The sequence below is a fragment of the Rhinatrema bivittatum genome, chromosome 14 (assembly GCF_901001135.1).
Source record: "Rhinatrema bivittatum chromosome 14, aRhiBiv1.1, whole genome shotgun sequence".
In the NCBI taxonomy this organism is placed as follows: Eukaryota; Metazoa; Chordata; class Amphibia; order Gymnophiona; family Rhinatrematidae; genus Rhinatrema; species Rhinatrema bivittatum.
Window position 1 is genome coordinate 74,115,828 of NC_042628.1, and position 13,444 is coordinate 74,129,271.

Genomic DNA, 13,444 nt, shown 5'->3' on the forward strand with positions numbered 1-13,444 from the left:
TCTTTGTCCATCTAAATGGACATTTCTTCTTTCAAATATATGTACACCCTGGAGGAAAGGAGAAGCAGAGGTGATATGATACGGACTTTCAGATACTTGAAAGGTTTTAATGATCCAAAGACAACGACAAATCTTTTCCGTCAGAAAAAAAATCAACAGAACCAGAGGTCACGATTTGAAGCTCCAGGGAGGAAGACTCAGAACCAATATCAAGAAGTATTTCTTCACTGAGGGTGGTGGATGCCTGGAATGCCCTTCCGGAGGAAGTGGTGAAGACCAGAACTGTGAAGGACTTCAAAGGGGCGTGGCAAACACTGTGGATCCATAAAGTCTAGAGGATGTGAATGAAGAGTGGGTGGCTCATGGTAATGACGGCTACTACCTGGAGACAATACCCTTATTCAATAAACATACACACGATTAATGCGACTCCAACATTGCTCTAAGCTTCAACGGCAAGAGGAAATGTGGAAAAAAAGGATTTGCATTCACAAAAAAGCAGGGAGTAGCTTGCTTGTTACGGCAGTTACTACCCCAAACCAAATAAGCCTGATACTTCACTTTCAATGCATATCCAGCATAGCTCTCTGCTTCAACGGCAGGAGAGAAAGTCTGATATTTCACACATATCCAGCATAGCTCTCTGCTTCAACAGCAGGAGGGAATGAAGAAAACTGGATCTATATACAGACAAGGACTGAATTATATAGTCTGGGTAAACAAATAAGCATGGGTGTAGCTTGCTTATTGCAGCTATTACTACCCCTAACTAATCAAGCTTGATATTTCACTTAGATGCAATTCCAGCACTGCTCTCTACATTAATGGTGGGGGTGGAAGGGAAATAGAACCAAGGGGTTACTAAGAGCCAAGAGTAACAGATAAGTATGAGAAAAAAAAAGTGCGAAAGCTTGCTGGGCAGACTGGATGGGCCATTTGGTCTTCTTCTGCCGTCATTTCTATGTTATTCATTATTTGGGCCATCCACTCGTCTTTTAAGCCGTTCTCTATACATCTCTTCTGTAGCAACATCAGGGCCTTTAGTGTCTCCGTTCCTCTTTCTTTCTGTTCTGGAACACCACTTCAACTCTTTCTAGCTAGCAGATTTGTAGAAATCATCATTGATTTTATTTCTCCAGGGGTCAGTTAAACTGCATAACATGAATTTTGAGTAGGGGACACCCATATAGACCTCTTTGGGCAAGAACTGGCTGATCTGTGCTTTGTTTCAGGGGTACTGTGACGCTTCCACCGGTCCGTACACCGCTGCTTGCGTCTGTTCCCGGGATCCAATCCCTGAATGAGCTTCCCTGGTCCCTTGGAAACTCAAAATAGCAATTTAGCCGTATTTATCTTACAAGTCCCCAGGTGGGATTTGAACCCTCACCATCTGGATAGAAGGCAGATGCCTTCCCCACTGAGCCAGCAACTCACTTTCCAACCACTGGCTTCAGAAGTCCCTCTCAAAGTCCATAGTTCAAAAGTCCGGCCCCACGGGGCCTAACTGCCACCTCCCTCCGTACCTCTGGGACCTCAACCCTTCCCCAGAGGTACAGCCACCCACTGGCAGTCCTCCAGGCAAAGTATCCTTGTCATTCGTCCAACAACAGAAGTCCCCACGCTCACCTTCTCTGTGATAGTTGCGGCAGTCCTTCACACGGTCGGGGAATGTCCAGCCTCGAAGTCTCCCAGCACCACCAGGAAATCCAATCCTTCCTCCTCGGTCCCCACAGGAGACTGAGACTGCTCTACTAAGGGGTCCTTTTTATCCTGTGGGAACTCCTCCTCCTCTGCCAGCTGATTGGCCCCAGGGAAGTCCCACCCTTAACCTCCCACACCTGTGGTTCTTCTGTCCTTGTAACATCCGGGGGAAGGAATCAAGGGACGTCTCTAGCCTGGTGTTGCTGTATTTTCCTTCCCCCCCCCCCCCCTTTCCCTTGAATCTTTGGTTCCTAGCTTTATTCTTCCTATCTTAGTCTAGCATAGTGACCCCATCACAGGTACCAGCCTTTTTCTCATTGGTTTGGTCAGTTATATATATATATATATAAGAAAATGTTTTCTTGTGAGATAGCCAAGGTGTTCTGTGTTTCAGGCCATTCAGGGATCTCTGGGCCTTCTGACTCCACCGTCTCTTTGATGTGGACACCAGCAAGCAAACCTTTAGAGAAGTTCTCTGCACAAGAACACCAACTGCAAAGAATAAATCAGTGACTTGAATTTGTTTAATATAAATGCTCAAATGTCCCATGCATCCCTAGCATTGAAGCTCAGCAGTGACCCAGTTCTTTCCCAGGCAACACTTGTGACCTATGAAAAGAATAACCTCCGTGTACAGAAGCCGGCTATGGACCCCCAAGGGGTCTGCTTACGAGCCTTGAGACCTCACGTCCACTCTTCCCAGCCTTAGGTATACAGGGGTAAGCTCTTTTAGGCAGGGACAATGCAAATGTGCAATTATCCTGCCCAGTGCTCTTGCTCCCATACCCCTCTCCTCTTCCGTTTCCTCAGAAACCCCACACCTTGTCTGAGTCCTGCTGGCATGAAATAACGAAGCAGTGCATTCTGGGTACCAGGGGCACCAAGCCCCTTCCTCTTCCCTGGTTTATGTCTCTCTTTTTCTTTCTCAGCAGCTGCTCTTGTAGTCTGCATAACGCAGGTTTTTAGAATTAATGGGCGAGTTCCAGGAAGAGAAAGGTTATTCTGGCAGGAGAGGGGTCGGGGGAATGGATGGCTTAACTGGCAGGGGTGGCAGTGAGAAACTCTGGAGCAGGACTTCCACTTTTTGGCTGTGAAGTCACCCAGAGCACAAGAAATCCCAGGCTTGCGGTAACCAGAGAGTGAGAAATACCTGCAGCATTACTGCAGAGGAAAGCATGCACTCTGTCCAATTTATCTCCCAAAGCCAGATCCTAATGATCCCATTGGGGACCTCAATCTTCAAGGCCTTTCAATGCTTAGTAATGGTCCCAGCCATGACAGGGCCTGGTCATCAATAAACAGGCACCGTACAGGTCTCCCCTCACTGTTTCTTGTTCATACCAGTGACTCTGCCTCTCTCACCATCACCCACTAAAACATTCCTCCTCTGCTGTCATGACCTCTCCTGCTAATATTCCTGCGTCCTTCATCCTCACCAATGATCCTGCCTTGCCCACCACAACCAATAACTCCACCTCTTTTACCATCACCCCTCTCCCCGCCACCAATGTCTGCAACTTCCTCACCTCCCTCTGCCCACAAAACCAATATTCCTATCTATTTATTTACTTAATACAACTTGATTACATGCTTTTCATAAGAAATAGCAGAGCGTGTCATGAAACACGGTATACGTCAGCCATTGCTGTAGCCCCTATCCTGCCTCCCAATTCAACAGCCTCGGCACTCCAGGAACCAGATTGGCTGACCCGCTATTCCTACCTACTAGCAGCACCACTGATACAGAGCCTCGTGCGTAAATATAGATGTGTGTGTGTGTGTCTGGTGTTAAGATCAGTTACTGCACTCATTCTCAAACAGGAAGCAGAGAGCTTGTAAACAGAACAGACATGCAGCAGGCAGGAAACAGTGACAGGAACCTCTACCCTCCACCCTGCCTGCCCCAGGTATCTCCCCAGGGATGAAACCAACCATGGCGCAACTAGATCTGTTGGGAAGGGGAGGCAACTAACTGTTCCTGAGAAAGAAACTAGTATGGGCTGCACATGTGTGCCCTGGAAGGCAGCAGAGGAAGATGGAGGAAGCTGGCACGTCCAGCATACGTGTTTATTAGGAGTAATTATGGGAGAAGGGGAGAAGACACACAGAGCATGTCTGTGATAGACTCTACATTTACATTTGTTCAGAATTTGTGAATCGCCTAACTCTAAAAGGCCTAGGCGATGTACAAGACAACATTCATAAAACAATTTCAACATATCATAAAAGGCAAATAACAAATAAATCATAAAATAATAAAATCAAATTTAAACTTCATAAAAACAAAAACGGTATTGGGAGCAATAAATAATAAATAAAACCAGACAAAATATAAAACTTGACTAAAAAAAAAAAGCTAATTTAAAAAAGAAGGGGATCTCACAACAGAGTGACTGCGGCTACCAACTGTTGTTGGTGACCCACTGCTAATTTTTCTGACCATACACCATTAATATTAGCAAACTCCTTCATGCCTGGCAACTGCAAAATATTTACGGGTGGCTGCATTTGAGAAATACTTCTCCAGCAAGGGTAACCCCAACCCTTTGTGCCTATCTTGCAGGGGGGGGGGGGTGGCATAAAATGATTTATAGTCTCTTTGGGGCAGGGACCCTGGCTAGCAGTAGACATAGGGCCTCATTTTCTAAAGTATCGCAGGCCTGCGATACTTTAGGTAATGAGGGGCGGGCCTGTGCTAGCCGGCAGCGATCGCATCGCGGCGGTGCGATCACTGCCGGTTTCGCACCCAATAGCGCCACCATAGAAGGTGTAGCTATTGGGCACGAAATAGGACGCGAAAAGGCCTTTACCTTTTCGTCGTCCGAGGCGTCTTCGCGGAGTCGGCCCCGGTGACGCCCCGACTCCTCCTCTTCCGGGGCCGACTCCGCCCCCATCTTGGTATCGCACTCGATAAGGGACTTTTCGCATGCGAAACATCCCTTATCACGTGCGAGCCATCTGGTAAATGACCCCCATGGTCTCTTTTCTCCCCAAGGTGTGGATCCTTTGTTGGGTGGGGGGGGGATTATCTTCCAAGGCCCTGAGAGCTAAGGGAGTCTCTGGAATGTTTGTGGCCCCTGGGAGAGGAGGAGCCTCCCATGATGAAGTTCACACTGTGGGCGAGGTATGCAAAAGCCCACTCCAGACTCCAAGGTGGGGTCCAAAACTAAAGTTTACCTGCAGATAAGCAGTAGTACATGGGCTCAGTTTATTCAGTCTCGGCCGCACAATTAATCCGGGCATTTTACAGTTCTTTCTCTCACTCTGTGCAGACGTAACCCTCACAGGGACCCAGGGTGTCCCCACTTCCAAGGAGTAAAAGGCGTGGAGACCCCAGGTGGGAAAGGTACTCACATTTGGTGGTGTGGCAGGGATTACCTTCCATGAGGGACATTTAAAAAAAAAAAAAAAAAATTCTCCATAATTATGCGACTGTTAAGTCTGTATCTATATATTTTCTTACCTGTCCTAGTTTCGTTAAAATAATGGTAATGAATCTATAGTATTTCTTATTTAACGATAGTTTATAAATCCTTGGGATTTTTTATATTGATCACATATTGAATTGTATTTTTTTTCATTTCCAACTGTACTTTATTCATTTTTATCAACATTTTAATTTTTATTTTATTGCCATAAGTTAATTTTACTTTAATCTATTTATGGTTGTAAACCGCTTTGATCAATTTTTGTATTAGTAAAACGGTATATAAATATTTAAAAAACAAAAAAAACAAAAAAAAAAACCTGAATAAAAATATGCAAAACAGTTTTGGCACAGAGAGTTGCAAAATTCTCTTCTCTCCCTGGGGCGAAGACTCCTGTGAGGTGTGTTCAGCGTTTTCTGTTTGTTACTCACAGTTCGTTGTTCTGTTGGTGTTTGGATCCCTTAAAGGAGAAATCCAGATGGAATAGCAGCTTCTGATGTTCCCTTCAGGGCACTCAAACACTTCCCCCTGAATCCCAAAGGCAAAGTCTCGTCCCTTGTAAACCAATTTAGCACTGGAGGGTCCTGGCACTGGGTCACCACCTGCTCCATCCTCGCTGAGGTGTAGAGGGGCAGGTCCTCTCTAACCTGGGCAGTCCCATAAACAGGGTTCCCCAATCCCTGCGTCCAGGTGGTGCACCGGGTCCTACCAAGAAAATGTAAAACCCAGAGGGCAATCCCAAGCAGCTATCGAGTAGCCTGGAAGGGACCCCTCCTGCCCCTGGTCTGCTTCCACAGGCTGGGTTAGCCTGACTCCCCTGACTGGGCCTGAAAAACAACAAAGGCTAAAGCTAAACTCCTCACTTCCTCCTAACTTCACAAAACCCCTAAGGGACCTCCCACAGACTCCCCCTGGGAGCATCCATTCCAGCCCCAAAGGGAGGGGCAGCATCTGAATGGTGTCCTCCCCCTTACTGACCTGCCCTGCTCTGACTGGAAACAAGACTCAGCCAGGGCTTATTATCGGTTACCCAAGCTATTCTCAACATTTGAATGAGTTTTACAAGCTTAAAAAAAAAAAAAGAACACCACAGCACAAGACAACACAGAAAAATCTTTCAACCACATCATTAAAATGTGTTTTCTTCCTCCTGAGTTGAGAAATGGTAAGACTGCCAGTAGTAAATACGAATCCAAACTGGAATCGACCATAGTCATCCCTGGTGGATTGTAGCAAACCAATACATGAACTGGAAAGGTCTTCAGATGCAGTTGCTCACTGTCAATGCACCCCAGAGGCGGCTGCATGTAGTTTCTTAAATGATTGTAACATCTTTGGATCCTTCCAATGCATTCTAAAACTAAATTATAACAAGAATACTATTATGGTTCTTATAAAGTGCCTTTCTACCAGTTGCCTTGTAGATTTGTAAAATACTGTTATTATTACTCAGTTACCTATGGTTTTTATTTACCTGTGTAAGGGACCCCCAGATTTTCCCATTACTAGTGGTGTTGTTCTTAACTGTTATGGCCATAATGGTCTCAACAGACCTTGTGTGCCAGTAATGTAGGATCAGTGGTCTCAACAGACCCTGCCTGCCCTTATTAGTGAGGTCAGTGTAGGTAGGAGTGTTTAAGGAGTCCCGCTGGGAGGGGGTCTTAGCTTTAATAAAAGCAGTAGGAGCATGCAGAGGGATTTTTGGAGCAGAATTCGGAAGAAGTCGGTCTGCAGCCTGCAGTCTGAGGGTTCCCATCTCTTCACAGAGGGTTACCACTAGGGTTTGGTCCCATCACAGGTAAGAGCCGAGGGAATGCTTTCTCCCAATGGAGGAGTGCTGAGAAGCTGAATTATTCCAGCTTTGAGAAAGTGGATGAGGCCCAAGGCCAGCCTGCTCAGGCCTTCAAGAGAGGTGAGGATGAAGAAGAGAATCTCATCCAGGGAGGATGGCCGGGGCCAGGTTGGGGCTCCCAGTTATTTAGCTGGAAGGAATAATTTCATCTTGTTCCTGAGAGAGTTTTGGAGTTGTTCCAGAGAGGACTGCAAAAGGAAGAACTGCCCAGCTGAGGAAGAAAACAGTCGGACTGAAGCTCACCAGAGTGCTAGAAGTTGCCGACAGAAGAAAGAAGGAACCTGGGGAGACCCAAGGGAGGAAGGGTTCCTGCCCCCAAGAGCTGTTTTGCTGGGAGGTTGCAGTGACTGAGATTTTTTTAATGCTGTTTGGTCTTTCATTGTTCTTCACTGCACTCTCAACTGGTGAACCGTTAGTTTGGACTTTCTTCTACCTGCTCATCAGTGCCAGTAAACTATTTTTATTTTGAACAACAATCTTGGAGTCTGAGTGGTGCCTTTGGTGCCCGGCCTGGATTGATGAGAGGAGGAGCCCCAGTAAGGAAAAATCTTTGGGGTTTTGAAAAAGAGGCTTCTTTCTCCTGGGAGGTCATGGAGACTGTCCTTGGCCATGAGTCTTCCTGTGAACGCCTCTGTTTCACAAGGATGGATGTTTGAGCTGGCCATGCTGGGGTTTCAGGTTACATACGGACATTACAAGCCTATATCTTAGCACAGCTAGCACTCCAACAGTTATCATCAGTGATGTCTTTAACCACCGTCTAAATATGGTCACTGAGAAAGAGTCTCATGGCTGGAATAATGGACTGGGAACCAGAAGTCTCGAATTCAAATCCTGCTTCTTCCAAGGACACTGATTGTGACCTTGGGCAATCCATTGCCTCAGGCATCCACGTAAAGGTGAATTTTAAAAGGCTGGTGCGGACATCAATTAGGGGATGGGCGTACAAGTCGGGCTCATGCACGCACACCGAATTTGAAAGCCGCCCAGATACGCGCAATATCTCTCGAAGCGCCCACATCTCACTCCGATTCAAAAAGGGGAGTGGTCTGGGTGGAGTCTGGGCAGGGCATGGGCATTCCGGGGCAGGGGCCGAGAGATGTGGGTGCGCACCCAGGTCCTAATGCCGCATAAGTTTGCGTCTGCTATGGAGGAGGGGAAAGTAGCCATATGTGAGGGTTTTAAAGGTCTGGGCTAACTTAGGGGAGTGAAGGTTATTAAAACAGTGGGATTTGGGGAGCCTAGCTTTTAACTGGGCAAACTGATTGAAGAACTGATGAAACTGGCAATGGCATGGGGGCACTTCCCTTTTAAAATCCCCCGACTTATGCGGTAGAAGCGGGATTCACCCGCCCACTTCAAATTAGGCAGACACGTGCATGCGGCCAGGCTATTTTATAACATGCATGCATGTGCATGGGTAAGTTTTAAAATGGTTGCGTTTCTGGAGGCATGCCAAGGCGCGAGTGCCAATGTGCACCTGCGCGCCTTGGCGTTTCTGGAGGCACGCCAAGGCGCGCGTGCCAATGTGCACCTGCGCACCTTGGCGTTTCTGAGGCACGCCAAGGCGCGAGTGCCAATGTGCACCTGCGCGCCTTGGCGTGCCTCCAGAAACGCCAAGGCGCGCAGGTGCCTTGGCGAATATGACGTCATATTCCGCCATGTTTGACTCATGGCGCCATGTTTGACTCATGGCGGAATATGATGTCATATCCGGTTATCTAAACTATTTTTGAAATTGAATTATTTGAATCGAGCTTTAGACCCAATAGTGCAGCACTGTAAGCGAGCACCCCCGTTTTTCAGCGTTCAGCGTTTGGGGGCAAGCGGTCAAGTTTACCGGGTTATGAATGGATGCATCGTGTGCTTTTTGAATATATTTGTGTACATTTTGACTGGTGCGTGTTCATGAGAGGTTCTCGGTTAGTGTTACAAAGGTAACAGATTGGACCTTGTGTTACTGTGTATCTACATGAGTGAATGGACATGGAAGTGAAACAGCTTTGATAATATTCAGTCCCTGAGGAAGCCTTCTTGGAAGATGAAACGAAGATATCTTTTGTTGGACCCATGTTGAGAAACAGTTCGGACTCATGTTGAGAAATAGTTTTGCTTTTTGTACCTAGTACTCATGTTTAGAAAATATTGATATACTTTGAAATCACATGCATAAGTTCAAAAATTAGATTTACATCTGTAATCAATGGAGATTTGTAGTTTGAATTTGAATACATAAGGTTTGTGAATTACAGTTCATGCATTGTGCAATATGTATTTTAACAAGATGTGGATGAACGGTGTGGATGTGTTAGTTTAGTTTTTAGAGTGTCTACACAGGTATGTGTGTTTGCTGTTTAAATAAACGTTATACACATTGGTTATGTGTCATCTCTCTATTTTTTGTGGATCTAGCAAGTGATTAATAGGGAGTTATCTATAAACGGTTGGCCCTCTGTATTATTTTTACCGTCTAAATTAATATTTGGGCACTTATTTTGCTAAATGTTTGCCAGATATCTTATTATACAGTTAAAATGTAGCCAAATAACTTAGGGGCATTCCAGGCTTCTTTCAGGGAGGAGTTATGCTAGCTGGATAACGTATGCAGCTAACTACCTGATTCGCTAAGGGGTTTTCCCACAAGCATTGAGGGGGTCAATGCAATAAATTGCGCTCAGCCTGGCGCACAGCTCTATGTGCTGTTGGGTGCGTGTTTTGGCCGTGCTGGACTTCCACCTGATGCATAAGGAGATTAGTGAGTCCAAAATGCACGTCCAAAGAAATGCGTAGCCGATAGCGTCCATCACGTGTAAATTAACTATTAGCCCCGATACAGGAAATCGCAGGGTGCTAACGATTATGCTTTAATGCAACAAATTTAACTCCAGCCCCGGAGGTAGTGTAAATTCAATTTGTGAGTCAAGGGCTCATGAAAACCAAAAAAATACGGTCCTTTCTGTGTTCTCCTACTTACTATCTTTACGACACTTAAATTTACTGCTTGTGGTGTTGAATTTTTTAAAATTCTTATGGCTGCACGATTTACATGCCCATAGCAGGGGGCGCTAAGCTACGGGCGTCTTCAGTAACCTCAGCAGAATAAGACAGAAATTGGCTTGAAGAAACAGGATAAGAACGGAGGCTCATATCGAGCGCCCACTGCAATTGTGGGCACCCGATGCATTTGAGCATTATGGACATACATCTCCTCCCTTTTTTTGTGCAGCCCCTCGTTTAAATACTGCATCAGTCACCCAGGGGATGTGGCTGCACACGCATTAAGAAAACAAGTGCTCAATACGAGGGCCCGCTTTCAGCACTCGTCTTATTGCATTGGACCCAAAACGGAATCAAAGCATTAATGAATCTGGCCCTAAGTCTGGTTGCGTCCAACAACTCCCTAAAAGTTATCTGGATAAAGTTATATTTAATAGTATGGCTGGCTACACTATTGCAAATACCTCCAGAGTTAGCCGGATTCATTTATCTGGCTAACATAGCTATCCAGACAATGACTGAATATGTATCCTATAAGTTACAAACTTTTAACTGTGACATGTCACTTTTGTTTTGTTTTAAAAGAGTGCAAGCATCCTTTATTGGGCACACGGTAACAGACACAAAAATGGGTTGGATTAACATACATTTGAATCTTGTCAGTAGTAGTGTCAGTCATTAAGGCTTCTACGAATAGAAATGAATGCACTCCCTGCCATCTGTGAGACTCCAGCAGTTGCAGATTTCCAAAAATGCATCCAAGTCTTTATAAATGGGATATGACTGGCCAAAAAGCGCAGATGTAAGAACTTTTATTAGAGATTAGGGAGAGGTTTTTATCTTCCTCAGCCTTAGCCTCAAACTCCCCCTCCCCCACACACATACACACACACTGGTTCCTTGCAGACTGTTTATGAGAGGATGGGCTGGAGCAGGAGCAGAGAGAACTGAGACTGTAGGAAGGCAGCCTGTGACTTTCTTCAAAAGATTGACTTAAGAGGTGGAAAAACTTCAGGTATGTTGATTCTGTGGCATGTTGTCAATTATGCAGCAACCAATTAATTATGCAGTTTCTCTTATGGCCGCACAATCATGGAAGGCTAGGGGCACTGGCAACCATTCCCAATTATGGTCATCAACTGTGGTCACAGTATTATCACACCATGGCCAAAAAGCTGTGGGTAGGATTGAGGCTAAAGCTGAAGAAGATAAAAACCTCTCCCTAATCTCTAATAAAGGTTCTTGCATCTGTGTTTTTGGCCAATCATATACCATTTACAAAAACCTGGATGTGTTTTTGGAAATCTGCAACTGCTGGAGTCTTATAGATGGCAACAAACACAAAGTCACGATATTGACACACCCTGAGCAGCAATATCCAACCATGGTCAGCCTCCACAGTGAAAACATTGTCTCAGTATGGACAATATTTCCAAATCGTGTCCAGGGGCCACCACCACAGACATTCTTCTACCCCAAAAACAGTTCATTCCCCTTGCAGTAGTACACTGTAGTACCATCTTCTTTTGTTTCTGTTGGCAGGAGGCTTTGTCAGTTGTAAGCGAGGACCAGTCAATATTCGACCCTACCTATGGGCCCCCTCACATCATGAAGACCGAGATGGCATCACCAGATGACTACAACCAGAGCAATAAAGGCAGCCCAGACTTAACAGATCAAGAATGGGTCATTCAAACCAATCGAGGGCCAACAGTGAAAAGAGAAAATGAGCACATGAATGGCTCAAGGTTAGAGGTTTCTCTAATAGGTTAATAAATGTCGGTGGTGGGTCTGCCAGCCTGAGCATTATCATGCATGTTCTGTACAAGCACATCTAGGAGGTCATGCACTTAAAATGATACGAGGCACTATCAGCAGCACATCTTATTATATAATATTTTATATTATTTACAGGCACTTTGTAATAAATTGTTTCTTTTCATTACGAAAGAGATACAGAGGAAAAGGTCCCTCCTCCCATGCCATGCACAGAGAAACCTGCACAAACATCTATCCAGTCTCCTCTCTAAGCCTATATGTACTGTGTAGATATATATATATGTATACGTATGTTCCAGGTATCCTTCCTTTCTGCTATGGGTCAGCGTAACAGGGCACACCTTGTTTGACAGAATTCAAAACATCTGATTTGGTTTTAAAATCTTTTCCAGAAATATGTGTCCTACCATGGCCGCACAGAAAAAAAAACCCACAAAAAGGACAGAGCACTTGATTTTTGGACAGTACACAGGTTTCTTATGCTGTGATTGCTCCTATCATGGCTGTAGAGTCAACTTTCATATACGGGTTGGGCTTAAATGCAGTTTCTACAGGGCCACCAGTAGCCTTCAGTTCCGTGCTGGCTTTAGGACTCCTTTCTCATAGTAAGATTTTGGAAAATCAGGGCCAGAATAACATCTCCTGTGAATGTACAACTCGGGTTAGTGACTGCTTCCACTGCCCCTTTGTCCAGCATGCACCTAATGCCTTCTTTTTTTGCCTCTGCCCCAGCAGACGATCCCCTGTGGACTGCACTGTAGCCCGGAGGAATAAAGCAGTGAGCATTACAGAAGTATCTCATGGGACATACCAGGCCAGCTACACAGAGCACCGGACTACTCCCCCCATAAACCCTGCCCACATCACCAGCAGCGAGGAGAAGAAAGTGATTGTGCCAGCAGGTGGGTGCCTATGTCCTGATCCTTGGGTGGCAGCATGACTGACGCATGGTCCTTGACCTCCTCTGGCTTCATCATATGCACAATATTAGGGTTTGGTGCAGTCATGTCAACAGGTTGGTAGGGGTATAATTTCTCCTCTGTAGGGCTGCAAGGTTGCTAGAAAGAGGAGCCTAATGCATCAATATCGTCTCTCAAGTACTATTAAGTACTTTGGTTATAAATCATGACCGGCAATGCTTTGTATTAATAGGAAATGGTTGAGAAATTATATACCTCCCAGCATCTATGGCCACTGACCCCCAACAGGTGCTGCCCTACCACACAGAAAGTAAATAAAAAAAAATAATCAGAACGCCAGTTATGGTAAAAATAATAGAATAATTGGGTAGGGATAGTACCTCAGGGCCTTGTTTACTAAGCATTTTTCCCATCGACACAGAATGGGAGAAAAGCCTTAGTAAATCAGATCCTTAACTTGTAAGCTTTCAAGACTACCAAGAATCCTTCCTCAGGCAGTGTCTGTAGGTGCTCATTAGCCTAATAAAGGTGTTGCCTCTACCCAACAATTTTTCTGGCTTTAGTTTAACAAATATTATTTTTAGCAGCTTAGCATGGAAATTCTCTTCTACTCTCTGACAAAAAAAAATAAATCAGCAGCGATAGCCTCCACAGAATATCTTATTAAAATGAGTAATGGCAAGCTCAGGTACTACCTGTTTATGAAAGCTTATTATTCTCTGTGAGTTATATCAGAAACAAATATACAGCCTACAATACGATAGTAA

General features: G+C 45.1%; 1 protein-coding gene across 3 annotated transcripts in view; it reads left to right on the forward strand.

Moving 5' to 3' along the window:
- The window catches only part of LOC115075864 (retroviral integration site protein Fli-1 homolog), a 60,858-nt gene that overhangs the window by 26,989 nt on the left and 20,425 nt on the right, over window positions 1-13,444 (forward strand). For 2 of the 3 annotated variants that reach the window (XM_029576727.1, XM_029576729.1), the window contains exons 2-3: window positions 11,521-11,726; window positions 12,490-12,659. In XM_029576727.1, coding sequence (XP_029432587.1) covers window positions 11,521-11,726; window positions 12,490-12,659 — 376 coding nt within the window. The remainder of the gene's footprint in view (window positions 1-11,520; window positions 11,727-12,489; window positions 12,660-13,444) is intronic. The other variant, XM_029576728.1, reaches the window with a different exon arrangement.